Genomic DNA, 26,687 nt, shown 5'->3' with positions numbered 1-26,687 from the left:
CATTAAAATATTAATTTCTGGAAGGGCTATAAGGCTAATGGGAGCCCTCTGGACCTCTTTCGGTTGAACATGACCTAAGCAAAATTAATGACGAATTATGAAAATGTAATTGCACGACGATACCAACCCTCTCTCATTTATTGTCCCCAACACATAGGAATCATTGGCACTAAAATATACACAAAAACCATCATCTTCTGGAAAAAAACTTCTATGTGACTGAAACAATTAGCTGATCTCAAGTTCCCAACCAATAAAAATCTAATACGTGCCTATTTTCTTGTTAAAATTAAAAAAATTTGCCTCGTTTCGTATTTTATGATAGGCATAAATGAATTGGTCAACAATTTTTTCTAACATATTCCTAATGTAATAGTTTAAAGAAACAAAAATGTTACTTACTACATGTTTATACAATCATTCGTACTATCTTTATAATAGAGATGAGATCAACATGTATTGGTAGACCCTACCTCTGTTCAAGAAATGATACAAATGATAGTACAAATAAATGGTAAGTGTAGCATTTGACCGCCAACTTCACTCCAACCACCCAAAAACCACCCACCTCTATCACCACAATGTGATTTCACCGACGCACTCCATCTTTTCTCTCCTGTCCTCTTTTTCTTTCTCATGTTATCTCTCGTTCTTTCCCACTCTTATTCGACTTGGAACCAGGTGGAATACTGGATATACCTTAAGACTTGTCATCACCGACTTCCGATTTAAGATCCCTTCCGTTTGTGTTGCCGTCGCCGACCTCGAGTTAAGACCCCTTCAGTTTAATTAACCAAAACCCAAATGTTTATATAACTACCATTTTGAAGGAATTACGTAATCTAAAAAATTATGACACTGCCCTATTTGAAAGTGAGAATGAAACTACAAAAAAATAATAAAAAAAGTCCTGTCAGATACCCTCGGAATTGACCGCTTCTTGAAAGCCATCATGCACCTTGTATTCATTTGTCATAATACTTTGCACCTAGCAAACAATCTTTATCAAATGGCCATCTTGGTGAGATTTGTCAACTTCTACTTATACCCAATTAGGCACGTGTCCAAAACCCAATATAAATTCAAGAGTGAGGATTCACTAGTTTCACTTTACTAGGCCATGGAAAGAGGCGGCAAAGATAAAGAAGAGGGACAGAAAGATGTGAAGTATAGAGGTGTGAGAACAAGGCCGTGGGGGAAATTCGCAGCCGAAATACGCGATTCGACGAGGCAGGGAGCTCGGTTGTGGCTTGGCACCTTCAACACTGCTGAAGAAGCTGCAAGGGCTTATGATAGAGCTGCTTTTTCCATGAGGGGTCCTCTTGCAATCCTCAATTTTCCAATTGAATATGATTTGAAAGATGCTGATCAGTCTGCTGCTGCTGTTTCTTCGTCTTCATCTTCTTTGTCGTCGTCTTCGAGACCCCATAATGTGACCAGGACGGAATCCGGAAGAGAAATCTTCGAGTTTGAGTGTTTAGATGATAGTGTTTTAGAGGACCTTCTTGATTTTGACAATCATACCAAAACTAACGAAGAAAAACAAATTAAGTAGCATTCTTTAGTATTCTGGCTCTGTAAATTTAAGCACCCAAATTGTTCCGCACTCTATTATTACAATGTGCCTTCAGATTTTCTCAGTTGTTCCATAAACAATGCAAATGTAACCCGAGTTTCTTTGTTCCGGCGGCGGTGTGGGTTTTGAGTCGTTTAGATGAATGATGTAATAAAACACTGATGCGACTGCTTCCGTGTGAGTACAGAAGATGACATGTGTTATCAATCTATTGATCAACTATTATAGTGGCTTTTTTTTTTTTGTCTTAAATCCAACAATTACTTTTGTTGCTATAGTCACACAGTAAATCAAACATAATTTGATATTAAATTTGCCTCTCGCATGTACAAGTCAAACCTAAAACCTACCGGTGACTACACTATATTTGAAGACTTAAAGTCATAAATATAATTAAGACCTATTTGTAGCTACGTCCCATATAACTCGAAAGTTTCCACTTTATTCCGTGAAACTTAAAATTCGCTCCATTTTACCCATTGGAACTCGATTTTGATATCATTTTGCCTCGTGAAACACAAAAGCTATCGTAATGCCCCACCCCCGAAATATTTATTTTCGGGAAATTATTCCAATGATAGGCCCAATTCAATACTCTTGTTTAATTTACTACCATTACACATTATTCTTTAATTAAAGTTCCTTAATTACTCACAAAAGGTCAATATTGTTGTTTATATTTTTAATTTAACACCAATTTTTTCTCTTCATTCTAATTCCCAACAAGAGGTCAAAACTCGATTATCTAAGGCTGCATCTAACTCTGTTAGGCTGCCTATATACCCTTAAGCGGGATCAAGCCTTTTGTAGTTCACCATTCATCATTTTGTCCATTTCCGAAAATACTCTAATAACGAAAATATTCAACATTAGTTTTCACAATCGAATCACACCAAATGGTTACCAAAAATGGGTTTTAAAATATCAAAATCTGCATGATACAACAACATCGACCCATTGGCCACGCGCCATCACTGGTGGCGGTCGGCTGCCCCAACTAGCCGGAAAATTTAACTATTTCCAAAAATAACCAAATTTTACAGGAAAGTAGATCTTAGTGAAGGGAGCAATTTTCATACGTGTGGCCAAGTCCAATTTGGCCAGGAAACACCTCAAATTTCCCACGAACCGCCGAAAACCCTTGAAATAGGTGGTTTCGATCTGTCACCTCCGGTGCTCCACCGCCCCCAAGGTTGGTTGGGCTTTGTTCCCTCCCTCACTAGGAGTCAAACTATAGTGGTAGTCGACCGTGTTACTTTCCCAAATGGCGGAATTGCCGTTGTCCACCTCGTAGACCCATCGGTGCGGTTTTCACAAATACCAAGCCAATTTTCATCAAATTTGGGATGGAAATGGTAGAGGGGAGGTTGGGTAGGTGTTTGGTAGAAGTGGTTGACCATGAATCGCAGGAAAAATGGGCAAAAAACCCGTCGGATATCTCAAGCCTTCTAGATCAAGCCAAAATTACAAAAATGTCCCTAACCTTAAACGTTAATAACTCTTTCGTTATAATTCTGTTTCACGAACGGTTTGCTTCTACGTGTTCGTGAGATCAAGTTCTATTTAAAAACATAAATTGTGACCTCTGGTGTACGGATTTTAAATAATTAATTTTCAAACTTCACTCTTCGTAATTAGTTTAATTAAAATCTAAATTCAAATGAATTAATATAAATTCTCGAAAAATAATATAAAATCTCAATAATACAAATACGTAAATTATGATAATTTCCGGTAACAAAATTTTAAAATTCCTCAATTAAATTCTCATAACCATAAATCGATTTATTTTCGATTTTCTCCACATATTCATAAATATGAATATTCTATTTCATATATTTAAATTTTCAGGGTATTACAGCTGTCATTTTACTCTATAAAACTCAAAATTGCTCACATTGCCTTAATTATGTTAATTCCGTTATGTGTGGTTTGGTTTGGGTGCACAAGGCTAATCAATTTCTTTTTTATTTTATATTTTTCATCTCTGCAACTCAAGCACAGCAACCCAAAAATTTTCAATTCTTAATTTCTTCTTTTAAACTTAATATTTCTTATTTATTGTTGAATGTTAACGCATAGTGAAAATTTATAATCAAATTCATTGGTGCATGTGCATTGGGTGGTGGGTCCCCCGTACGTTTCAGAGGCCGACTTTTGAGTTTCCGAGAGAAAAGGGATTTCACAAGTCAAAGTGGAATGAATTTTGAGTTTGAGAAAGTAAAGTTGTGACTGTTGAGTTACAGGTGACAAAGTGAAATCAAAATCGAATTTCAAGGGACATAGCTAAAAATAAGTCTATAATTAAAATCAAAAGTCGGGACTCTTTTGATCATCTCTCCGCATGTAATTGCAGTAGCGTTTAAGTAAAGCCATTTGATTTCACCCGTTTCAGCCTGTGATGTATAAATTGCTATAGAAATTAGAATAGTAGAGTCACTTACTAAGAATGTCTAGTGATATTCCTTCACTTATAAGTTAAAGGTCTAAAGTTCAAATTTCGTAGATGGCAAGTTTGATATCAATTTATTCCCACCAATTAATGTAAATAGAAATGCTAGGGAGACCACATTTTTATATCATATTTCTGGACCATATGATGTGGCAAGTGATGTATAAAAGATACATAACAAAATAGAAATGCTAGGGAGACCACTTTTTTATATCATATTTCTTGACCATATGATGTGGTAAGTGGTGTGTATATGTCATGTTAATTAATAAATTTATTTCATTGAATATTTGATGGTATGCATCACTTGTCACATGTGACCGTACACCAATATAATATATGTAGTCTCTCTAGCATTACTTTAATAAAATTAAATACAAAGGTTTTTGTGTCAGGACTTAGAGCATCTTAGATCATACTAACTATTTTTATATTGAGGTGTATTCAATTGAGAATTTGAGAGACTCTAATCGATTTATAAATCCTTGAATTTTTATGGAGTTTAATTGATTTGTAGAGATTCCATATAAAATTTTGATTTCAAATATTCCCTCGAAATCTCATGGGGAAATGTGAGATTTGTGGATGCTTAAAATACACTACTAAATCTCTCAAATTCCCTCTAATTTCTCAACTTTCTCAAATTCTTGAAAAAAAATCAACTTCTAATTGAATACACTTGGAATGTTATAAACTTCTTTAAAATCCTAATTGAATACATCCGGAATTCTAAAGATTTTAAAAAAAATATATTTTAAAATTCTAATTGAATACACCTTGAATTTTAGAGAATCACTTAAAAGAATACCCATAGATTCATTAAAAGAATTAAAATCCCTCAAAATCCCAATTGAATACACCCCTTAAATTTTAGCTAAAACAAAAACAAAAAAAAATTATTTTAGACTTTCTATATATTTTTTTTTTACTCAAATCATGCTCCTGGTTTTCAAAGTCATAATTATTATAAGCAATAACAATAAAGTGTTTGTTGTTTGTTTTGAAAATAAATATTTTATTTATTCAAAAAACAATACTTGGCTACTCAAAAGAGATGAGTATGAGCTCCACACAAAATCGTTTATGTCCATTTATAAAACTTTGTATTTATGATCGGAATCGTTCATATTGTAAATCACTCTATAAAGGTCGCCTCTGCAAAAAATCAATTGAAACTAAGATCGTTTAGTCATCGAATAGTATAAAACAGATGAACGAAATTGGTAAAAACTTTACGAACCATCTATTTATTTACTATAATAGATTGACAATACGACCTTAGTTTTTAATTTTTTTTTTTTGTAAAGATAATCTTTACAAAGTAATTCATAATATGAACAGTTTCTGATCATAAGTACAAAGCTGTATGATTCGAACACAAAATTTTGAGTAGGAGTTCTTAGTCATTTTTTAGTAACCAAGCATTATTCTTGAAAAAAAAGGGCATTATAAATATATATTATGAAGAATTCAATTCCACAATAGTTCCTACAAACTAGATCTAAACATATTACAATAAAGCACCACCAATCGCAAAACAATGAGTAAACTTCAAGTGCTTGTAGAAAGTCGAGCTCATCAGGAACTATGACAGCCCGTCCCGAATTATTTTATCGTCAGTGTGAAATGTCTATTTTTCCCTTGGACGTTGAGGTGTGCTGTGTGTGACCTGCTTTTAGAGATGGTCCAATATGTTAAGTTTCTAAAAAATTTGGACCTAACTAGAACTTAAGCTTTTGTTTGTTTTGGTTGGTAACCCAAACTAGGACCACTCACATACACCCAAGCAACCCGTTGACCCTTATCTCAGATTTTATCCATTTTCCGTACAACGTACCGACAACTTCCAAGCCAAAGGTGTAGTTGGCATCTTTGAACTCCTAGTAAGTTCAGGAGTTGTTCTATACCATTTTTGGTACGTGAAACCCTCGAAAACCCAAGAACCCTGATTTGGAGTACTGTTCATGCATTCATGATTGTGAACTTTTCTAGGAATTTTAAGGTTATAGGGAGCCTTAAAACACCTTCACAAAGCTCGGGGAATAACTTTGGAGCGATTTGGATGTCGGGAGGCTCATGTTCGACGAGTTGTAGAGTTGGTCAGACTATCGTGCCTTTTTCAGGCACGATCCCGTGAATTTTAGGGCTTAAATTTGGTAAGGTTTTGTTCTTCTCGTTGTAAGCTTCATTTTGGTTTAAGTTTCATGAATTTTGGTTGAGAAATGAAGAAGATATGAAGTTTAGAAATTTTTCCCAGTTTCCGGCGACGGCGACGGAATTTGATGACTTACCGGAGAAGAAGACGAATATTCTGTCAACTTTGACGGAATATTCCTAACGGCAATTAACGGCTTCATGTATATTTAACGGTATATGCTTATATTTAATGGAATATTCCTTGACGCTGTTAGGGAATCCGTTTGGTGTGCCAGGCACGTGCCTGCACGTGAGCCGCACGTCTGGCGGTGCCTTGGCCGGCGAGTGAGGGCGCGTGGGTGATCGGAAATTTTTTCTAAAAATATGGGAATGTTTCTGAGGTTGAGTAGGTCATGGTGGTATATTCAAATACCCCATTTGAGCATTGTATGAGAAGTTATTTCCTAGTTTTGTGTATGTGCTTTAAATAACGTTTATTCAATTATTTTGCATATATGTGAGACCTATTCTGAGGACGAGCATCATCAATCGAGGCTAGGGGGCTACGACCCTTCGACATATCAGTGAGTGGGCTTTTGGTTTTCCGTATATACCTATATACTTGAGATTTTGCTCAGAAAATGAATTTGAATGAGTATACGTTTTGAAATACCATGCAAAGTATCTGCCTATTTTATTTATGCATTAGCAGTTGCATATATTTATGATTGGTGCTGCGGACGCACATGTAAGTGCCAGGTAAGTTCATAAATTAAAGATATGGGATTGCTTTAATTATGTGAGATATGATGTGATGCATTGAGAGCTCATAAACCTGCACCCTGGTGTTAGTGCTCCCGCCCAGAGTTAGGGCACAGTCCTTCACATGATGTTCACCTCCCGCACCATATGCTTACCTTAAATCCAAGTTAGGTGCACATGCTTGTCGTACATACCATTTTAGGTGGTTCTAACTCATAGGTGACTCGTGTTCATTCGCACAGTCTTCACGTGATCGTAACTCTAAAGCATATTTATTTTACACCTAGTCTTGTCGTACAGACCACTTTAGGTGGTTCTGACTCATGTGCAGGATTTGATATGATATGATTGAGATTGGTTATGAGCTATAGACTTAGCCATACAGTTTGAGTTAGAAGGATTCGACTGATGCGACATTTGACATTGATATATTTTCTCTGGACTACTTATGGCATTGCATTGAGATACTTTGACATGGTATACTTCTATGGATTTTCATCTTGAGCATGATTTTCTGTTCTAGTATATATATTTTTCTGGGAAATTATACAGGTTTTACCGCGAGGGGTTAGAACTTTTGAGAAATGAAATGATTTTGAAAAACTTTGTTTTTGCCCACTCACACTTTCTGTTTTGCGCCCCTCCAAGTATTTAGGTAGAAGTGCTTTGGTGGCTCACGGGGATTTCAACGGTGGTTCTGACAGAACATCATAAATGTAGGATCACCCTTGGGTGTTGTATAATTAGTACTTGTTATGCTTGATTGCACTTAGGCTATTTATGCTCTAGTTGTGTATTTCACACTTAATCTCGTACTAGCACTTTATCTTAGCTAGTACTGCTAGTAGTTTGGTTTTTATTCATTTGAAATTCCTTATATCTCTTTTGCTTCCGCATTGTGCACATGGTTACGTCACTCTCACGTGACGGCCAGCATGCCCTGATTTAGATCGGGGTGTGTTAGGAACCGCAAGATTGCACAGATCAATAAAATCATTAAATCTCGTGTTACACAGCGATCATGTGAGAACAAAAATCTCAAATCATATTGGGACAGGGAGAAAGATGCCCATGAGCCACCACGATCTCAGAGCACCAAGTGAAGTAGATCTAACAAATCAAACAACTCCACCCTTCACACATAGATCCAAAAGAGATGTACACCAAAACAAAAAAAATTAAAATGAAGCAACTCTCCTATAAAGAGAAATCAAACTAGCAAACTCCCCCTAAAGAGAAATCAAAACCAAACTTCAAGATAATTCTTGGAAATTGTCAAACAAAAACAATATAAAATGATAAATTTATGTCGTCGCTCTACATCCTCCATGGCAAGTAATGCATACGATTAACATCCAATGAAATAATTAATTGACGTAGCACACACCACTTGTCACATTAGATTGTACACTAATGTAGTACAAAATATGATATCTCTAACATTTTTCTAAATTTTTAAATGAAATGTGTTCAACAAATTGTGGTGTGTTAATAACTTAATAAAACTACCATTTGTATGTTGTCTAAGATGAAAATTGGTTGGGATAATGGATCATAGAAACAAGGGGTTCTCAGTCCTTTGTCTAAGATGAAAATTTTCTGTTCATCGGTTAGCAATATCCCCGCTTTATCAATTGGGCAGCGCATTAGTTTGGCACTACAATCTTCTTAAAACTATTCAATATCTCATCTTTCAAGATTATGATTGTACTCCGAATTAAATCAACCAAATGATAATTTCTATGAAAAAAAAAAATCAACAGTAACAGTTGGAGACTATGGAACAAATTCAGATGATGCAAATTAAAAGTACCTCTTATTTTCAATTTTTTGGAGGTAAAGAGTTAAATAGGAAAAACCCAAACAAAGAATGCTAAATATCCGTGAACTTCTTTGCTTACTGTGTTGGTTGCCCCTGCCTATGATGATCTTCTTTTGTATCAAGAAGGTCCTCCAAGAGATTGTTGTCCAAATACTCAAACTCAATAACTTCGTCTTCTTCCTGGCCTCTTCCAAAATTAATACTCCTTCCAGGATCCACGCCCGGAAATAAAGATGAGGAAGAAGCAGAAGATGAAGACGAAGATAAAGTGCTCATAGAGCTTGAAGGGTTGTGATATTGGTAGTCATTTGGAAAATTGAGTATGGCTAAATGGCCTCGAAAGCCGAAAGCAGCTCGATCATAAGCCCTTGCTGCCTCCTCAGCTGTCTCAAATGTGCCTAACCATAGCCGTGCTCCATTTCTCGTAGGGTCACGAATTTCAGCTGCAAACTTACCCCACGGCCGCCTCCGAATCCCTCTATACGGGTTTTGACCTCGTACCTTCGGCTCCCTCTGCTGGTTATTATTCTCTGGTCCTCTCTTCCCCTCCATACTAATGTTTCTTTTTCCGATGGAAAAAAATACTTTGATGTCAAATTTGATGGTAAAATATGGGTTGTGGCATGCAGGATATATAGTGCATGGTGGTGTGCTATAATAAATTAGTTTGGTCTAATCTGATAGGTGAATATGTGTTGGAATGTTTTCTTTGATTAGGAAGAAAAAGCAAATCTCCATTTCGCCATGAAAAGCGCTTTGAGCATTTTGTGACGATACATTGACGTATTTTCATTTATTTGTATTTATATATAAAGAAAGGTTAGATTTTTTCCATTATTTATAAGAACATGAAATGTCTCTTCTTTTTTGATGTAGAATTCAAACTCTCAATACGCCTTTCACGTGTGGGGAATTTTTAAACTCTCAATACGCGCCCTTCACAAATGGGACAACATCCTCTGAGATCATGAACAAAATTAAGGTTCTATTGAGAAACCAATTGGCAATGTAGAGGTTTCCAACCTCTTATAAACTCTTGTAAACTTTCCCTTTTCACCAATGTGGGACTCGTTTACCTTCACATCCTCACAAACCCTTACATGTGGCGAATTTTCAAGCCAAACATGTAGACAACATAATTGGATGATATGGAGCATGTGTGGTCGCTGAGAGCCTCACATGTGGGTCAACCTATTCTGATACGGTGAAGAAAATTGAGGTTTCACTATAAAACTATTGACAATATATAGAATAGTCTAATTTCCTATAAGCACATACAAAGTCTTTTCTTATCTGATGTGAGATTCATATTCTCAATAATATATATTTTGATGAAAGTGATATACAAATGTATTGAAAATCAAATACAATTTGAGATACAAAGATAAAAATACGTTCTTATTCAGGTGAGCTACAGGTCTTTGACTACGTTTGTTTAATTGATAAGGTGGCGACTGGATTGGCAAAGCAAAATTATGGAGGTGCACGCATTTATGGGAATTATTATGATGTAATGTGTGAGGTGGTGAGGGTTTTGATGGCTGGCCAGCCAGCCAGCCAGCTGCAGAGTGAGGTCATACTACTTTATTGTCCTAGTGGTGGGTGCCAAGCCATCTTTGGCATTTCTTTTTAAGACATTGGCGGCCGTATGCCCCCCTTGTTGGCCTTTTTCTGGCAGTTTGGTCAAACAAACTGTCGTTTTTTTTCTTTCTAAAATTATCCATATCCAGATTATATTGACAAATCGAATTGCATACATATCAGGACCAATGTTTAAGAAGCAATTGCAATCCTTTCACATGCACTCAGAAGACAGAAGCCCAAACCCACAATTGGAAGTTGAGATTAGCCCAACTTAATATGTTTAAACACTTAATTGTGATTGGTTTTTGATAAAGAAGTTAATTGTTAATTAAGTTGCAGCCCACCCCAAAAGCGTAGGAAAATATCTGAGAAACCATACGTAAGTGGTCCTACCCATTCTACCTTGTAGTCACTATTGAGAGTGTAAATGTCATTGAAAAAAAAAAAAAAAATCTTGCAAATAAGGAGTTGGGTTACGGCTTTCTCTATAACCAACTAGTTTTAGGGTAAATATCAACTTTCTTTAGCAACACTCAAGTGTCTGAAGAGTTTCAGAGCATTGTTACATGATATGAGGACATGAAGGAACGAGGGATTAGGAGTTGGGGTAGATTAGGTCCCAGGTTCGAGGCCTAGTGGGGGTGGGGCGGGGTTTATAAAATAAAAAAATAATAATAATAATAAAAGAGGGATTAGGAATGGAGATGTGAATGATTAGATATTGGATGAACAAATAACAATCTCTCCTATGTTTAGGATTCCTTCATTTTTTAGGTATTTCATACCCAAAATTAATTGGTCTCTAGGTGTTAATAAAAGAAGGATTGAGAATTAATACCCATTCATTCACATTTCCATACATGATAAGTAAACAGACTTTTACTTCTTATGAGCTTTCCAAGTGGCTGCCTAAATGTCTCATTGGTATAAATAAATGGTCCTATTAAGGTTGTCCCTGAGCAAGGGCGACAAGTGCAATGGCCCAAGGAGAAGGACTTATATGGATAGGGTTCGCTGCTACATCAAATCCTTTGTCCAATAATGCATTATCATGTGCAAGTTTCTCTTCACATGACAATGTATGATTGGGTCAAGATGTCACGTAGCTGTGAACTCGCTCCATATAAGTTATTATCTAACCTAACACCATATCTCAAAGAGGGCTCCTAAATTTTTATCTATTTGTATATCTATATGAGAAACACAATTTAAAATCAAAGGTGTTATTCTTACCATCTATTTGTACTATCTCTCTAATGTAGATGAGACTCATATGCATTGGTAGATCATACTTCTATTAGAGAGATGGTACAACTGATGGGGTTCTAAGAGGAAAGGGGAAAAAGAGATGCAAGAGCCTCGAATTCAGGTGAGGAGAGCCACAAAGGTGCTTGATTTCCAATATGGCACTAGTTCTCCTTGTTTTACTATAAATTATTATTGTAATTATAATTGCACATTTAATCATGAAGAACCCTAATTGTTCAAACTTCTTCCATCCTCCTCATCCTCCAACCACAACGAGATTTATTCTTGGCGTAGGTGACTGTAATATTATCCTTTCAAAATCATATTTGCCCTTTCTTTGGACTCCCTAACACAGCAAACCCTTGTCTATGCCCACTCCGGCACACGCCTAGATGCCCTTATCGGTTGTCTTCGAGTGGCTTATGAAGAGCATAGGGTGTTGAAGCTTGTTGATGCACAAAACCGGAGGTCTTGGTACAACGTAAATCCGACAGTGAATCTGCATGAAATGTAAATAACACAAGAGTTATCGTGTTTGGGCTACGTCCACACTGATTGTATTGTATTTCTCTAAGAAGTGAGGGAGAGAATGTGAGAGCTTTGCCCTAGATAGGAGAGGCTTAGGGTTTGTGAGGGTAAGGAGGCCCTTTTATAGAATAAGGGCTCCTCCCCTAATTACATATTTGCCCATTCCTTTATTACATAATTACATTTAAATCCCTCGAGTATTTATACGAGGTCTAAATACGAGGCCCTAAATAGAATCTCTCCCCTGAAGCTCTGTGTTGTTGTGCCGCCCCGTCACCTGCTTCAGGTACTTCTTCTTCTCCGCCTGGTCAATTCGTTTTCCTGAGTTAGAAAACACTAAAGCCCGCGCCGACACCGTGGAAGATAGAGACGACGAGTTGGAAAGTAGCAAAGCCGGCGCTGACGCAGTGGAAGATGGAGACCGTAGTTAATTAATTTTTCTGCTTTTTACTGAGACACTCAGAGGTATCTTGTGCTGCTGAAAACAGTGCATGGAAGTCAGCTCGCATGGAAGGATCAGTACAAGCAGTGAGAGATGCCATTGTGGCTTTTGAAAAAAATAAATAAATAGATCATTGGTTTCAGCCTTGACGCTTCCCTCCTGAATCAGCTGGATGGCAAGCTTTGATGCCTTACTGAATTTCGCAAGAGTCTTTATATGTGATGCTATCTTTTGCAGCCTCTTTCACCCGTTTGCTCTGAGGCATCCATCGTGGTCTTAAATATCAACCTTTTCTTTTCCGGCAGAGTTTCTTCTGGGGTCGATTCAGTGGGCTTCGGCCGTTTGAGGGCGGATTTGAGACTTGGTTTTGGGGTAGCTGCAGGAGGAGCAGGAGATAGATATACGAAGAAGAGGGGTTGTCAGCTCCAGTGGCGTCGAAGACGGAGAAGTCGAGTCGGGTCAGAGGTCTTTTTCCTGAGTTTGACTATCGCGACTGGGGAGGGAGAAATGGATAAGATCAACAGGATCAATCTTATTCATTAAGTTGACGTCAGGGAAGGGCGTCGGCTCTTCAAACGAGGGCATATAGAATGGACCCTCAGGTTCTAAGGCGCTAGGAGAATAAAGCTGCTGAAGGTTAAACAACAGTGTCTGCAGCTGTTGCTGCTGAAACGTTGACGACGGCATTCCCAAGGTTGGGGTCGACGATGGCGTCTCATATGGGGACGACGAAGATTGATCTCGGAACCTCATCCCTCGCTGTTGAATGTAGAAAGTGAGAATGGTGTAGCTCAGGTTGATCCCCGATAAACTGCTACAAGACCAAATAGCCACCATTCTGCCTCAATCTTGGCTCTCTACGCCCAGCTTCTCGCGTTTTAGAATCTTTACAGGGCTCTCCCCCCGGAGCTAGCCACCGAGCCAGAAGATTCTTTGTTAAATTAGGCTCAAACCCAGCTGCGACCCGACCCATACTTCCTTTGTAATGAGGTAAGCTTGGCGGGACCTCGTAGCTTCGACGAAGCTCTGCATAGTTGTGGCATCGAAGCTCCAAACCACCATCATTTCGACGATAACCACTGCCATTAACAACCCAACTCGCCATTGAAGCAGATGGCCGAACCTTTGACTCCATGTCCACTGCTGCGATGACGGCCAGCGTAGCCCCTTCTCCGGCATTTCTCCGATTCAAAGTCGCGAAGTGGGCGCGGTCGGGCTCCATCGTGGGCGAGGTTGTGAAAATGGGAAACGACGATCTTTAAGGCTCGAACCCAGAAGGTCGGACGAGCTTCGAAGAACAGGACAGGTCGTATGGGGTTAGGGATATGGATCCTGGAAATTGGTTCATTTCTTTCCGGCGGCTTCCTTTGTCTGATTGAGTCTGAGAGAGACGGTTAAGATGGTGGGGAAGGAGAGCCAAGATTGAGAGCGCGGAGGAGAGCGAGGAGAGAGAGAAGAGAGAGATTGAGTGTTTCAGATTCTGGATTTTTTATGTTTCTGGGTTTTTCTAGGAAATGATTGGAAAAAATGTGGTATCTTTAAAATGAGATCTGGGTGTTTTCTGTTTCTGGGTTTTTATGATTTTGCAGATTCACGGTGGAGGCGAAAAAAATGAAAGAGAACCAACACAACTTTTCGTATCAATTCCCACAGACGGCGGCAAATGTTGATGTACAAAACCGGAGGTCTTGGTACAATGTTAATTCGACAGTGAATTTGCATGAAATGTAAATAACAGAAGAGTTATCATGGTTCACCCCAAGGTTTGGGCTACGTCCACACTGATTGTATTGTATTTCTCTGAGAAATGAGGGAGAGAGTGTGAGAGCTTTGCCCTAGATAGGAGAGGCTTAGGGTTTGTGAGGGTGAGGAGGCCCTTTTATAGAATAAGGGCTCATCCCCTAATTACATATTTGCCCATTCCTTTATTACATAATTACATTTAAGTCCCTCGAATATTTATACGAGGTCTAAATACGAGGCCCTAAATATAGTATAAACAAAGCTTGTTTTGAATAATCAATTTATAATTTTGGATTGAAGAAGAAGAAAGATCGGCCACACAATTTATGTAAAAGGAAAACTTTTTATTTCATTGTATGCGGCTGCTCAAATAATTGCAGAGCACATAACCAACATTCTCTTACATTCCTTTTAGCACAGAATCCAATCTTAGCCATACAAGGTGACACTTGGCTAATACAAGGACATAAAAGTCTTACATAAGAGATTGAATCTAGACCTTACGCTTGTCCTATGAGAAAATGACATAAGCAAATAAAGAAATTTGAAAACAACTTAATTATCAACATTCCCTTCCAAGTTGTTTACTGATTTCACACCAATGAGTTCTCTAAGGTAACAAAATCGACCTTTAGGAAGGGCTTTAATAAAGATATCAACAAGCTGATCTTCACTCTTGCAGTAAATAAGCTCAATCACATTCTGTTGCAGAGCTTCTCTAATAAAATGGTACTTTCTGTTGATGTGTTTGGACTTTCGATGGAAGACTAGGTTCTTGGTCATGGTTATTGTTGATACGTTGTCACACATAAGAGGGGTAGCTTCTGCCTGCATCTCTCCAAAATCCTTTAAAGCAAATCTCAACCAAATGGCTTGAGTTGTTGCCTTAGCTGCACTGACATACTCAACTTCTACAGTTAAGAAAGCAACACTATTTTGTTTCACAGAAGCCTAGGAAAACACACCACTGCTAAATGTTAAAGAATATCCAAATGTTCTATTCATATCATCCTCACTCCCATTCCAATCACTGTCATAATAGTTAATAAGAATAGCTTGCTTCCCTTTCTCAAATTCAATTTCATAGTCAATGGTCCATTGTATATACCTCAGAACCCTTTTGGTTATCTCAATATGCTTCTTAGTAGAACAATGCATAAATCTTGCCAAGAGTGATTGTAGACCCTAAAAACTACCAAGCTTACGTGGCGCGCAGACCGAGTAATTAATAAGCTAACTACGTTCTTCGATTGTTCGCAAGGCGTGCCAACTCATTGGCCGGGCTCGGCTGAGGAGTAAAATGTGTTGATGTTGCGTTGAGCGCGCGGCTGACTTCTCGATCTTGCAACTGCAGCCGAGGAAGGAACATTTTCGGCCTTCGGGTTCTAGAGTCTAAAGACAAGGCTACTAGTTCTGCGAAGTTCACAAATCGTCGGTGCCAGATTCGATCATAGTGATTATATTCGTAAGAGTATAAGCACGCCGAATCGACACTAGAGTATAGGGACACAGGTACTCAAAGCAAATGTATGTCTTGATCGTGAAAGTGGTTCGGTCGTCAGAATGTCGAACTCTAAAACCTACTTGAGAATACCGAATCATAAACAACTCGGCGTTTGATATGCCGAGCTCTAGTAACACCTTCATTTCGTCGAGACTTGGATAGATAACCAGTTGACCTTGTTACAGTGCTGTTTATCCAAATTGAAGGTCTTCACGGTCGGCTGATTCTACTGCAACAGTGCTGTTTATCCAAACTAAAGATGTTCACCGGTTGCCTCCACACCAAACTGAAGGTATGTCGACGAAAAAAGAAAACAAAAATCTTAAGATTGTTGAGAGGTTTTGCGTAGAGCGAAGGTTTGCCCAGGGCAGTTTGTGTGTTGAATTGGAGAGGCCTTTCCCTGTTGCTACTGCCTATGTATTTATAGGGCTGATGTACTTTGCTTAGCACGGCCTGAACGATAAACAGAGGATTTCAATTGTACCTAAAGACTTGTAATGGAATATTCTGAGAAATAAAATGATGACCACATAAGGACTCTGCATACTAATCCTATTTTATTCCAACTTTGACTTAACTTTATCCCATCATTAAATTTGTTGGATAGTCACACACGGTTCTTTTCACGTCTAAAACAATCACCTTGTTTTTCTCAATGCCCATGCGCCCCACATATTGGAAACATCTATCCAATTTGCTACTGGAACTTATCCCACCTGCAAGTCACATATGCCTGCATGAAGACCATGCATCAAACAACTCTAATCAAACCCCATGCTGATATATTCAGCCGCAACCATGCATGAAGGCCATATGACAAGATGGAATCCAACTACAATCTTGTTGGATAAAAATCTGTTTGTTGATGTACTTAAACTCCAAGATAACTATTCTGATTGATAATATCTAGATATCTTTAATCAGAATAATTATCGTGAAATAAAAACATCTTTATCCTATGAGCGATCCAAATATTTTGTCCATCCAACGCCCAACTGATTCTGTAAATCGGGTCCAAACAGTGATGCATCAAACATAATGTCAGGCCTAGTACCAGTTAGATACAATAAGTTGCCCATAATTTTCCTGTAAACTCTTTCATCAGTTGAATCATTGCCATCATTTTTGCAAATTTTCTCATTCGTAAACTCTTTTCAAACCACATTTGCCAAGTAGTGATAGAACATATTTCTTTTCCCCAATAAAGATACCATTCTCTCAGTTTGCAGGATTCTCATGCTAAGGAAATGATGCAACAACCCCAAGTCAGTCATTTCATACCTATTCATCATATCAGACTTGAACTCTGTCATCAATTCTTCACGGCTGCCTATGTAAACCATGTCATCCACATACATTGTAATGATTATAATGACAGTGTCATCCTTGACCTTAATGTACAGAGTAGACTCACTAGGGCTTCTTTCAAAACCACATTTGAATAGATATGCATCAATTTCCTCATACCATCTCTTTGGTGCCTATTTCATTATACATTCTCTTTTGCATTTGTATCACAAAACCCTCAAGTTGGTCAACATAGACTTTCTTATGGAGGATTCCATTTAAGAAAGCAAACTTGACATCAATTTAAAATATTTTCCCACCTTTATGTGTTGCAAGTGCTATCAATGTTCTAGTGGTATCCATTCTTACCACAACGGCAAATGTCAGATAAAGTCCATACAGGCTTTTGAGCATACCCGTTGGCAACTAACCTTGCCTTGTACTTTTGTATAGAACCATCCAAATTGAGTTTGGTCTTAAAAGCCCATTTGGCTCCAATGGCAGGCTTGGTTGTAGGTCTGTCTATAACCTGTTAAGTTTCATTTTTCTCTATCATGAAAATCTCATTTTTCATAAATGCCTGCTATTAAAACCAAATCCATGCATCGTTGTGGATGATAGAGGCGCAAATTCGAGTAACCTATAAAACAACAAACAATCGTGAGCAAGCCTAAGACCTGGGGAGGGGGAGTGAAGGGTGTGTGTGTGACGACCAAAGGCTCTTCGATAGCTAAATTAGTAAGCAATTATAAGACTCAAGCAGTTGACATGTGAATTAGAGTGTGATGATTGCGTTACCAGAGATGAACCATAGATGAATGTATTTATACCGGTGGGGAGATAGACTTTTTTAATATTGAATCCTTGTTCTAATTGCATCATCTTTAGAAGTGTGATTACTTGCGGCGCACACCAATTCCTGGATTGTAAGAACTCTAAGACATATAGAGGATTTTGCTGATTCCATACCTGGATTAGATCATTGTGTCTTGCGGAACAAGCGAGGGCGGAGCCAAGTACAAGTACCCTGGGCAATAGCCTAGGTAGCTCTTGTAGATATAGACCAATTATTCCCTATATTTCATTTATTTATATATTTATCTCACTATTAGCCCATGTATATTTTTTATTTATTTACTTCATTAACCAATACTATTTATTTCCTAAATAACAAAATCTATTTTACACTTCTTATACTATCCATTTATGGTTAATCGTGACAATAATTACTTACTTGTATAGTGCTTTTAATTCTTTTCAAAAGCAACTCGTTGCATGTTTTAGTTTTTGGATTATTTTATGCATGATTTTTATCTATTTAAAAAAGTTGTACAGTGTGTTAATCTTTTTCTGTTTATTTATGTATCTATTTATCATATTAAAGGTTGAAGAACATAGAATAATTGGACGAGCTTTTCTTATAAGATTAACGTATAGTCATTTTTTTTAAACCAACTTTTTTTTTTTATATACTTTTTAGCTAGCCCATCAACTGTTAATTTTCTGGCTCCGCTCTTAGGAGCAAGCATGTTCATTCCAGTGAAGTCACTCAAGGAAAAAACTCTTTCATCTTCAACGGTGAGATTTCTTGATATCTTGTCCTTAAATAGCTTTCTCATAGTTGAGGCTTTTTAGGTTTTCCTCATCCATTTCCTTTTGTTTATATCATGAAGCCTCTTCATTTATCACACCCAGTTCCCTCTTTGAGTTTTTGAGGTCTGAAATTCTCAAACCAAAAACTTACTTTTACCAAATCAATCTTTGCCAAGCAAGTAGGCAAGACAAAGTCAAGCCATAATCCCATAATAATCTCCATTTCTTCTTACAACTTGTTCTATAACATTCACCTCCATGTGACATCCTCATCATAGTCTTTGCATATGGGTCCTTAACAAAGTGTTGAGATTCTTCGGAGGGTTCTTCTTCATTGGAGTCCTCCTTGCCTTCATCTGGGAATGGTCGATGGTGATGACTGGACCTCATCAGAATTGATGATCCTGGTCAAGTTTGCCTTGTAATTGTAGTCATCGTAGGAAAAGTCATATGCTAGGGGTGAAGGCTTGCCTCCCCTAAACAGTTGTACCTTTTGTACCCTATTCATTGGACTTTGATAATAACGTGTTTGCACGAATTTTTCTCATCTCTTGCTTCCTTGTTCACGGAATAAAATTTTAATACGATAAATCTTTCCAAAGTAAACGAACTTTGAGAGAAAATAAGTAACAAAGCGAAACACAAGTAAGTTTGTGTGCTTGGATAGAGCTCGAAGCTCCAAGTTTGTGTGCTGGGACAGAGCTTGAAGCTCCCCTCAGTGATGTTGATTTGCAAAAACATCACCTACCAAACTTAGTATTCATAAAGATTCCAATCACGATATCCAGAGTACCACCTTACTCCAGTACCAGGTATTGATATTAAACCCACATATTACCTTTTCATCTGTACTTGTCAAAATGCATTTATCAGATTAAGAATGAGAAAACCTTGAATGAATTGTACCTGAAATAACTTGGAAAAAATATTCCCACTTTCTTATCTTGCCCACTTTCTAGACCAAGGATTTTAATATTTGCAACGTGACGCTAAGGTAGGATTTCCTTCTTAGTTCGAATTGTTTGTTTGTCTCCAGTGAATCTTAAACAAAAATTCTTTGGAGACTTGATAGCTTGCATGTGGGTCGAAAACACCTTTAGAATCCTTTTGGGTTAAAACTTATTTTTAGGACAAACTTAGCCCAGAAAATGAGCTAGGACCAGTCGCTGACGTTGTCGGTCACTTTCAAAAAGACTAATGACTATTTTTTTTATCGAACGACCCACGTGGTTGTACTGTTGGTTCAACCAACGATCCATATTCAATCTCTTTTTTTTTTAAAAAATCAAATTTATAAATACATTAAATCAATGGTTGAGATCGAATATGAGCAAATTTAACTATAAAAAATGGATCTAACAACCCAAAATTAAATCCAACAACTAAAACAATTAAAAAATTATTTACATCAAAATTCACCCAAGAGCTCTATAAATACCTATGTATTTGTTGAAATATCCACACAAAATTCACTTTTGTCAAACAATTCTTCATTTTTTTTCTTTCTACTCACCTATGTGCTTGTGTTTAAGAATGGGGTAGGTTGTGCGGTTTTCCACTTTCTTTCATGTGGTTCATATGTGTGAGAATGAGATAAGTTTAGTGATTTTTCATTATTTATCAGAAATTTAAATATTTTTTTAGGTTAAAGTGTTCATAAATATAAATTATGATAACCTACATAAATTTTAATTTAAAAAAAAAAGTAAATGGAAAAAAATTAGGCTAAAATCATTCATTTACAATTTCGGGCTAAAATTGTAAGCCAAAACCATAAAAGTACAAAAGTTGTTTCCGAGTTAGAACTTAAATTTTCTGCACTAAAAATTTGGTCAATATATGCATATAATTTTATATATATGTGGGATAAAGAAACCCAAACTAATCCAATGTTACAACAAATATTAGAGTAAATTATTAAAAAATAATAATGTCGTACATTTATATAATATGGCGCACATCTAGATAATTCTTCTCTATCTAGCTAGTAATCAAATTTGGCGAATGGTCTATTATTCATATATTCCTGTTGAATTAAGCTCATTCAACTTATATTCAAAAGATGTGGATTTCAATTTTCTTGAAAATGTGCTAATAAAATATATTTCTAATTGCAAGTTGCAAATATTGCTTGTTCCATTATTTGGGCAATCTTGCAATGACCGAATGACATAAACCCACAAAAAAAAAAAACTCTCTCTCTCTACTCTCAAGAGTGAGCTTCCAGGAAAGAGCTAGGGCACGTACATAGTACGCATACCATAATCTTATCGATCAATGGTTTAATTTTTATGTCATTGAAAATTCGGGTAGAGCTAGATTTTTGCTCAGAAACAATTTTTTTTTAATTTTATCAAACGATATTATCTATATTAAGGAATAAGAGATGATCTTAATCTCATAATAGGTTAGCAATAATGTGATTTAAATTCGCATTTGACAATAATCGAACTTAAGACATCTCACTTACAAGTGAAAAAAAATACCACTAAACTGTAGAATAAAGTGACTGTTCAAAAACATATTCAAAATTAAGTAGAAATTAAAAAGAGACATAAAGAGAAGTTCTTGGAAAGTACTCAAGCATGCAACTTGGAACATTATCTTGATTTTTTTTTTGAAGAATCCCTTATATTAATATAATTAAGAAAAATTGTAAATCCGCACATGCTTAAATGAAAAGCTAAAAATATTGAGGTAGCTCATATGAGTGACGGTGAGATAGTGAGAGCATGCGATGCATTTAGCCCCGTTCAGTACATTTCAGGGCAAAAAGAATCATAAAATATGGATTCCTTATAGTATATGCTTGATGAGATTAGGGAAAAATTAAATGTCGAATATTAATTAATTAATAAAATCAAAAACTTTTATGACGTTCTTACATCATGGTCTTATCTAAGTAGCTTTCCGCACTTCTGACTTTTTTGGCAAGTGCTTCTTGCATTCTGCCCATATACGTATAATCCATCAGCTCAATTTGTCTTCTTAATTTGTATTTTACATGTGTGATCTTGTTGTTGGTATAGTTAACTGAAATGGTCATGGAATATTTCTTAATGCATTGTCAAATTAACTTCCAAATCCACCAATTAGTATTGATTAATTTCTTTCTTATTCAGATCATATCTTATGCAGGTGTCACTTATAAGACTGGAGATACATGCATTTACTCGCTTTAATAACAAAATTACACAAGGGATAATCATGATTTATTTATACAACCACCATAAAATGAAATTAGGGTTTTCTTAATCCAAATACTTTAAAGTTTCACTTAATCCGAATACTTTCGTAGTCTAACGTTCTTGATCAGAAACTCCTTCATAAAACACAATCTTATCGCACGTTCTAAATGTCTCTTATCGTATGGTTCATGCACCTAACGAAGAACTTCGATCCAAATACACCATATATGCCCCAAAAGTGTGGTGGTGATTATAACAATATTACTCACATCTCCTAACACAAGTTGAAAAGTTGGCCACCGCCGCCCGATACCCATCTGGATTTATTTTGGACCACACTAAACTGAAACTACAAACGATCTTTTTTTATTTGTTTTTAGCTTTATTTGTTTTTTAGCTAAATAGTATTTAAGAAAGAATAACGTGCCGACAGTGAAACTTAACAGAAAAAAATATGTTCGGGGATGTGACACATAACATTTGAGGCGGTAGGTTACGGTAAGCAAGTGGATGTTATTATATTCACAGGTTGGGATTTAAGGGATCCAATTTTAACAAAAAGTTATATGTTACAATAATCTTAACATAAAGAAATGTAGTCATCATAGCCCAATTCAACTGTTACAATTATAATAATCATAATATAAAATCCAACTGTTTTTTATTATTTTTTTAATTTTTTTATGAGTGGAATCTACTATCCTTACTCTAAAAAAAACTATAACTTTAAATTAATTAATCTAATGTTGAAATTTTTAATTAAGATCGCTCTTTCTTAAATCAAATATAGTCATCAACCTTTATCAAACTTTAACATTAAATTAATTAAAATATATAGCTATTCTTTTTAAAAGAAACCAACAAATGTCATGAATTATATAATTATGTGACAACTAGAAAATTGGTTCAGAAAGATAAATTGAAATTACTAAATGTAAATTAAAATTTCTGTGGAATTAGTTTACTATAGATAATAGTCATTTCATCCTAGGTTTTTCATTTTGTGTCAAGGTGACTTATAAGTTATGATCAATATGATTGATATCTCATACACATATAGGGGTGGTATTCAATTGTGATTTTGAGGAATTTTTTTTTAATAATAAATCTAGAGTTATTCAATCAGGATTTTAAGTGATTCTCTAAAATTCAAAGTGTATTTAATCAGGATTCTAAAATAATTTATTAAAATCTTTAGAAATCCGGATGTAATCAATTAGGATTTTAAAGAAGTTTATAACATTCTAGGTATCACAACCCGTCCCGAATTATTTTATCGATGGCGTGAAATGACTAAATTGCCCTTGGACGTCAAGTACGTTATGTAGTGTTGTGGCTTGAGTTTGGATTTTAAATTAATTTAGTTAGTTCCTAAGTTTTTGAAACTTAAAGTTCAAGTTTTAGTTGTTGTTAGTAACCCAAAACTGGACCACACACACTCACTCACACCCATACCCAACCCTGTTGACTCTTCTCTCTCTTTCCCTCTCGATTTTCTTCCATTGTCCGTACAATACGTACGGATAAACCTTAAACCAAACAATTTCTTCACAGATAGAGGTTTTGGAGGCCATATTCGTATTCCTGGTGAGCTCAGGAACTCATCCATACCCTTAGTTGAATGTGAATCCTTCGAAAACCCAAGAACCCAGGAACCCCGATCGTGGGTACTATTCATGCACTCGTGATCGTGGCCTTTTCTTCAAGTTTTAAGGTTCTAGGAAGCTTTAGAACGTCTTCATGAAGCTTGGGGAGTAATTTTGAAGCGTTTTGGACATCGGGAAGCTTGAGTTTGGTGAGTTGTAGGAGTGACCGGAATATCGAAGGATTTTCCGACTACTTCCCGTTGGTTTTAGGACTCTTGAGTGGTAAGAACTTGTTCCTTTCGTCCCAAGCTTCATTTTGGTTTAAGTTTCATGAGTTTTGGTTAAGAATCGAAGAAGATATAAAGTTTTATAATTTTCCCAGTTTCCGGCAATCGCAGCGGTGACCGGAGCCGGACTCCGGCAAACCAAGGAAGAAGGAGGAGAATATTCCATCAAAGTTGACGGAATATTCTAACGCCGTCAGGTAACTTTAACGGCATGTACTTATATTTAACGGAATATTCCCTAATGCCATTAGGGAATTTGTTTGGTGTGCCAAGCACGTGCCTGCACGTGAGCCCCGCGTCTGGTCTTGCCTTGGCCAGCGCGTGAGGGCGCGTGGGTGCTCAGAAAATTTTTCTAAAAATATGGGGATGTTTTTGAGGTTGAGTAGGTCATGGTGGTATATTCAAATACCCCATTTGAGCAATGTATGAGAAGTTATTTCCTAGTTTTGTGTATGTGCTTTAAATAACGTTTATATAGTTGTTTCGCATATAAGTGATACCTTTCCTGAGGACGAGTGCCATCAATCGAGGCTCGGGGGCTACAACCCTTCAACATACCAGTGAGTGGGCTTTTGGTTTTCCGTATATACTTATATACTTGAGATTTTTTCGAGAAAATGAAATTCATTGATTATACGTTTTGAAATGCCATGCAAAGTATCTACCTATTTTATTTATGCATTAGTAGTTGCATATATTTACGATTGATGATGCGGACGCATAGGTAGGTGCCAGGTAAGTTCATGAATTAAAGATATGAGATTGCTTCAGTTATGTGAGATATGATGTGATGTATTGAGAGCTCATAAACCTGCACCCCGGTGTTAGTGCTCCCTCCCAGAGTTAGGGCATAGTCATTCACGTGATGTTCACCTCTCGCATCATATGCTCACCTTGGATCCAAGTTAGGTGCACAAGCTTGTCGTACAGACCACATTAGGTGGTTTCGACTCGTAGGTGACCCACAATTATTCGCACAGTCTTCACATGATCGTAGCACTAGAACATATTTATTTTAAACCTAATCTTGTCGTACATACCACTTTAGATGGTTCCGACTCGTGTGCAGGATTTGATATGATTGAGATTGATTATGAGTTATATACTCAGCCGTGTATGTGACATTAGGTGGATCCAGCTGATATGATACCTGGCATTGATACATTTTAACTGAATTATTTATGGCATTTTATTGAGATACTTTGACATGGTATATTTCTATGGATTTTGTCCTGAGCATGATTTCTGATATAGCATATACTATATTTTCTGGGAAATTATACAGGTTTTACAGCGAGGGGTTAGAACTTTTAAGAAATGAAATGATTTTGAAAAGCTTTGTTTTTGCCCACTCACACTTTCTGTTATGCACCCCTCCAGGTTTTAGGTAGAAGTGCTTTGGTGGCTCACGGGGATTTCGATGACGGTTGACAGAACATCATAAATGTAGGATCACCTTTGGGTGTCATATAATTAGTACTTGTCCAGTCGGACTGCACTTAGGCTATTTGTGCTCTGATTATGTATTTCACTCTTAATCTAGCACTAGCACCTTTTCTTAGTTAGTATTGCTGGTAACTTGGTTCTATTTATTCGCATTTCCTTATATCTTCATTGCTTCCGCACTGTGCACATGGCTACGTCACCTTCACGTGATGGCCAACATGCCTTGATTCAGGTCGGGGTGTGTCACTAGGTGTATTTAATTAGGAATTAATTGTAAAAAAAATTTAAAAAGTTGAGCAATTGTAGGGAGTTTGAGAGATTTCCTAGTATATTTTAAGCATTCACAAATCTCACATCCACCATTGAGATTTTGAGGGAATTGAATCAAAATGATACTTGAAATCTCTACTAATGAACTAAACTCCAGAAAAATCCATGAATTTACAAATTCATTAAAATCTCTCAAAATTCTAAATTTTTTTTTAAAATAAACGATATTATATACACTAGGGGATTGAGGAGTGAGCTAAGCTTCAAAATACGCTAGCAACAATGTGGTTTAAATTCGTCTTTGACGAGAATCGAACCTAAAACATCTTAGTTACAAGTAAAGAGGAATATCACTAGACCATAGTTGTCACACCTCGATCCCGACATACGTCCAGGGTCAACATGTGACGTCACCAATTTCATGTATATCTAACATACCTCGCCTCTGGGATATGTACAAAGCACAACTCACAATACAACTGAGTAGTGATTTTTTGTACGCTTTATGGTTGCATCTAACCTCCTTGTTAGACTGCCTACGTACCCTTAATAGGGATCAAGCCATTCGTAGTTCACCATTTGTCAAACTCTAATCTTTTCGTAAAATATTTCTAGCAGAATCATAGAGTACCACATTGCACATCAACCATAAGCCAAACAACAATTATCACCTTATCATGCACGCAGGTATGCCATTCCCACACATATGCTTTCCAATTCATCCATCATATAAATCACTATGTTTCAACATGATATCGCAATTCACATCATGTATCATATCAAAGAACTGACGAAGCACAATACCATTCTCTATCCATATTAATTAACTAATTTAACCAAATAATAACAATCATGTCCATACCTTCTAAATTCATACTTTATGAAATCATAATTGAATCACTGGAAATCCCGAATGAGTCACCCAGACGTCCAACAGCTTTTCTAATTCAATTCACAAGATTCTCGAAACCATTATTCACAAATACACTAAAAGCTAAGGCTAGAGTGACACAGTTCAGCCAAGCCTACATTTCTAAAGAATGGGATTTCGGACCACTCAACGAAATTCAACAACATCGGGTTCCAGACCACTAAACGGAACCAAATTAAAATATGATTGCCTATCAAATGTACCAAGTACAACTAATCCTCATCACTCCTAGAATGCGTATAGTCCCCTATCGCGGATATACCAAGCATGATCACCCCTGAATACGTATGGTCCCTCATCGC

At 36.7% G+C, this 26,687-nt stretch overlaps 3 protein-coding genes across 3 annotated transcripts; 1 reads left to right on the top strand and 2 right to left on the bottom strand.

The window, feature by feature from the left end:
- Positions 1–1,095: 1,095 nt before the first annotated feature.
- Positions 1,096–1,815, top strand: LOC114825238 (ethylene-responsive transcription factor ERF096-like). Its single transcript, XM_029103658.2, has one exon. It carries the CDS (start codon positions 1,121–1,123, stop codon positions 1,553–1,555), a length of 435 nt encoding a protein of 144 aa, XP_028959491.1. The 5' UTR covers positions 1,096–1,120; the 3' UTR covers positions 1,556–1,815.
- Positions 1,816–8,643: 6,828 nt separating this feature from the next.
- LOC114824905 (ethylene-responsive transcription factor ERF098-like) lies at positions 8,644–12,650 on the bottom strand. The gene is made up of 3 exons (XM_070821877.1): positions 12,560–12,650; positions 12,386–12,507; positions 8,644–9,420 (listed from the first exon to the last, which is right to left on the bottom strand). The coding sequence occupies exons 1-3, from the start codon at positions 12,648–12,650 to the stop codon at positions 8,824–8,826; spliced, it is 810 nt and encodes a 269-aa protein (XP_070677978.1). The 3' UTR covers positions 8,644–8,823.
- Positions 12,651–14,848: 2,198 nt separating this feature from the next.
- On the bottom strand, positions 14,849–18,703 carry LOC139196206 (uncharacterized). Its single transcript, XM_070821876.1, has 5 exons — positions 18,558–18,703; positions 18,054–18,111; positions 17,485–17,613; positions 17,009–17,278; positions 14,849–15,244 (listed from the first exon to the last, which is right to left on the bottom strand). The coding sequence occupies exons 1-5, from the start codon at positions 18,701–18,703 to the stop codon at positions 14,849–14,851; spliced, it is 999 nt and encodes a 332-aa protein (XP_070677977.1).
- Positions 18,704–26,687: the final 7,984 nt, after the last annotated feature.

This window comes from Malus domestica, chromosome 05, assembly GCF_042453785.1.
Source record: "Malus domestica chromosome 05, GDT2T_hap1".
Lineage (NCBI taxonomy): Eukaryota > Viridiplantae > Streptophyta > Magnoliopsida > Rosales > Rosaceae > Malus > Malus domestica.
Note: the sequence above shows the minus strand (reverse complement) of the source record. Positions and strands in the feature narration are given on the sequence as shown.